Here is a 3,479-nt window from a genome sequence, read left to right on the forward strand (position 1 = left end):
AAATGAAGTAAAAAAAAAAAAAAAGCCAGCTACGTCATGTCATGTACAAAAAGAAGAGCTGCAGTACATTATGTGAGTAAAGTATTGATTGTAAACGGCCACAGCTAGAACAAAGCAAATGCACCAGCGAAGACACAGTTCATCATGTCTGTCCATGATTGTTTACATTTCAGTCATCACGTGTTGTATGAGGACGTTCAGATCAAATCTCGGCTTGAAATGCGTTCAAATCATCAGAACTATATTTTGGAATACGGGCTGATTGTCGGAAACCCTACAGTTATTTATCCTGGATGGTTGCATCACAGTCTATGTAGTGGGAAAATTCTATTTGAAAACCTTGTCAGATGCTACTACTGCATCTTTGGTTTATATTCATATCCTGAGGCCATGTTCAGCATGTTTTATAGGCCAGTTATTGTCATTTGGGTCATTTTAACACCAGTGCCAAACGGTTTAAAACCCTGTAGACACTTCTGAAGGAGAAGACAGTGAGCTGCTTTACATGCAGCCAAAGGCACCATTAATAGGACTACATACCAATAAGGCTCATTTATAGTTGTAATCAAATTAGCCCCATGTAACAATAATCTGAAAGTTTTTATCTTTAAAAATGTTTTAGGAGAATCTGTGTGCTGTTAAGAGGAGGCCTGTCATACCCAAATACAATATGCATTTCAAACCTTAACATGTTCTACGTCTTTCCTACATTTGGACTTCTTCTAACACATTTAAGCCAGCAATTCAGTGTAGTAAAAGCTTTTCAGCTTTCACATGAAATACATTAACTAGTACTAACAATAGTCTGAAAGAACTTTGCTTCTTTTAAGATGTTTTTTAAGTTTACTTTAAGAGAATCTGTGTGTTGTTAAGAGGAGGCCTGACTCTGATGCAAAGATAATGACATTTCCAAATACAATACACGTTTCAGCATATATGGAACACACCATGGATTCATGTTGCAAAAAAAATACATTTTTCCTATTGAGATTTACACAAAAAGATATATGGATTTTTTTCCTTTCTTCTAGATGGTACTGAAGCATGAGGCTGAAAATTGGAATGTGGAGGGTTTAAGAGAGGACGCAGCCTGTGTCCTTCTGAGGCTTCAGATCCGGCTCCTTCATGGGTTTCACCTCCTCCTCCTTGGGTTTGGCCTAGCGTTCAAGCAACAACACAAATGTCAAACAACACAGCCTCAAAAACAGTTAGAAACTATTAAGAAGGTGGGGTTTCTTTTCAGAATAAAGACTTGAGACATGAGGTGTTTTTGCATACTCTCATCCAGCCTATGTTGCAAGTAGGGTTGGGCATTGTTTGGATTTTGACAATTCTGATTCAAATTCTGATTCTTCCTTTCAATTCCAGTTATTATCCATTCTCTATTCCAAATCCGTGGCGGCAACACAACAAGCGCCTGAAAAAAGGGTGGCTGCTACGGGAGCCCCATTTTACATGTGTTAAATTTGGAACCAATGATCTGATTTCAAACCAACTTTTCCAAATGATTACAACAAAAAGAGGATTCCATTGGAATGGTATTTCTTGAAACCGTGCCAAGTATGTACCGGTTCTCGATGCCCAATCCTAGTTGTAATAACCTTGGCAGTAAGCCGCGGTACCTTGTCGCTTTTGGCTCCCCTGGTCAGGTCGAAGGTGGCGTAGACTTCAGCAGTGCACTGCTCGCTGAGCGGCGGCAGCTCGAAGGGGACCGGCTCAGCGAGGCCGTAGCTCGCCTTCAGCTCCAGCTGGGGGGGCTCCACTGGGACCTTATGGAAGTATCTGAGGAAATGTATCCAAAGTTACAATTAAAGAGGGGACGACTTAGGAAAAATGTAGTGTTTAAGGGGCCGGACATATGCCGAGTTTCTTTGTGCCCCTCAAATCCATTGTTGTCAATGTTGACACGTGTCAAACGCATGAGCGATGCTGGCTAGGGCTGTAGCGATACATCGATATATCCTTTGAATCCTCAACGATCTAATATTATCGATATAGTGTCAAAATACTGACTCACAGTCATCTTTAAGATGCGCCTTTATTTTGAAATGACTGCTCCACTCTTTGACTAAAGCAGATTCAGCCTTCTGGAATTGTAATGTAATGTATAATGTATACTATATATATACTATACTAGTACCATACATATTCCTGAATTTGGGTATTTTTATGAAGCTGAAATTTAAAGTTAAGTGTAAAGCGGCGGTCTACAGGGATCTCCATGCTGCGCAGAGCTTCAGAGAGCCGAGGATAAGAACAGGCGGGCAGGTGTCGGATCTGGAGCCCCGGAACAGAAAAACACAACACATCAGCGACAGTATGTTAATAATATCCAAAACCCAAGATCCACTCTGGGTGGTTTCTGTCAAAGTAGCCTACTAATGTTTAAAAACATAAAAAAAACTGACTAGATGCACCTTGCCACTCTGTAGGACTGGTTAACACAGTACATCCATGGGATGCAGCCACATATGAGGATTTTCTTCTCTGCTTCCTGACAGTGATAAAAATATAGCTAACTAAGCTGTTGAATAGATATTCTAGATGTCAATGATAAGGTTGATGATAGGTTTAAGGCCAGTTTACGCTTCAGCGTTAAATCGTTGTGGACCCTGCGCCGTGGCCTGACGTGCATCTCTCAAAACACGTAACTACATGTCAACAACAACTGTGACTGGTCCGATATAATGGCATATCGGATTTTTTATTAACCAAATATAAAAATCCTTTATCAGTCGGGCAGTAAAAGACGCGGCATGTGTAATAGGCCTAAGAGGACATTTTAGGTTTGATAATGTTGAGCAATGTCACAGAGGCGTCAGTGTTGCACCTAGATCTGTATAGCAACCACAATGTTGTACAGTCTCTGCAGAGAGTGTACACACACTTGACATTTTTAGAAAATGTTGTGTGCCTGTTGAATAAGGGCTCCGCCTGAAATGCTTCCACTGAAATAGGACTGTGTTTGGAAGTTTGTTAGGAAGTATACAGTAGGGGGCTTCCACTTCAGAAGAACAATGTATGTGTACAGTATATAAGTACATGTCTGCCCTGACTGACTCACATGAAGCCATTTTCTCTCTGGCACTTCTCCAGTGTGTTTTTAATCAGGCCGCCCAGTTTGAGGAAGAACAGCTGCTCTGATGGTTTGGCTGTGGTGCCCGGGCCTTTGGTCTGACGATACTCTTTACACAGCGCCTCGGCACGGGAGTAACCTGAACAGATAAGTCTTCATGTTAATGCAAAAAAAAATCTGGAGCAGTAAAGCACAACACAGGAAACAAACACACAGGAAACACCTTTGTAATGACCTATATGTAAATAACAGCCAGCGAGAACCGAAAGGAACGGAATTGATTTAAAGTGCTTATATACTGCTCATTTTCAGGTTATATCAGAATATGATTACATGGTTTAATTTTCAAAAAACTCCTTATTTTTGTTGTACTATACATTGCTGCAGCTCCTCTTTTCACCCT

The 3,479-nt window shown here is 40.8% G+C and overlaps 1 protein-coding gene across 2 annotated transcripts in view; it reads right to left on the minus strand.

The window, feature by feature from the left end:
* brox (BRO1 domain and CAAX motif containing) overlaps window positions 1-3,479 on the minus strand; it is a gene marked incomplete at its 3' end in the record, with an annotated part of 14,465 nt that continues 10,986 nt past the window's right edge. For both annotated transcript variants that reach the window (XM_032543030.1, XM_032543031.1), the window contains 3 exon segments: window positions 1-1,157; window positions 1,623-1,782; window positions 3,065-3,215. In XM_032543030.1, the coding sequence (XP_032398921.1) occupies window positions 1,074-1,157; window positions 1,623-1,782; window positions 3,065-3,215 (395 nt within the window).

The sequence above is a fragment of the Etheostoma spectabile genome, chromosome 18 (assembly GCF_008692095.1).
Source record: "Etheostoma spectabile isolate EspeVRDwgs_2016 chromosome 18, UIUC_Espe_1.0, whole genome shotgun sequence".
In the NCBI taxonomy this organism is placed as follows: Eukaryota; Metazoa; Chordata; class Actinopteri; order Perciformes; family Percidae; genus Etheostoma; species Etheostoma spectabile.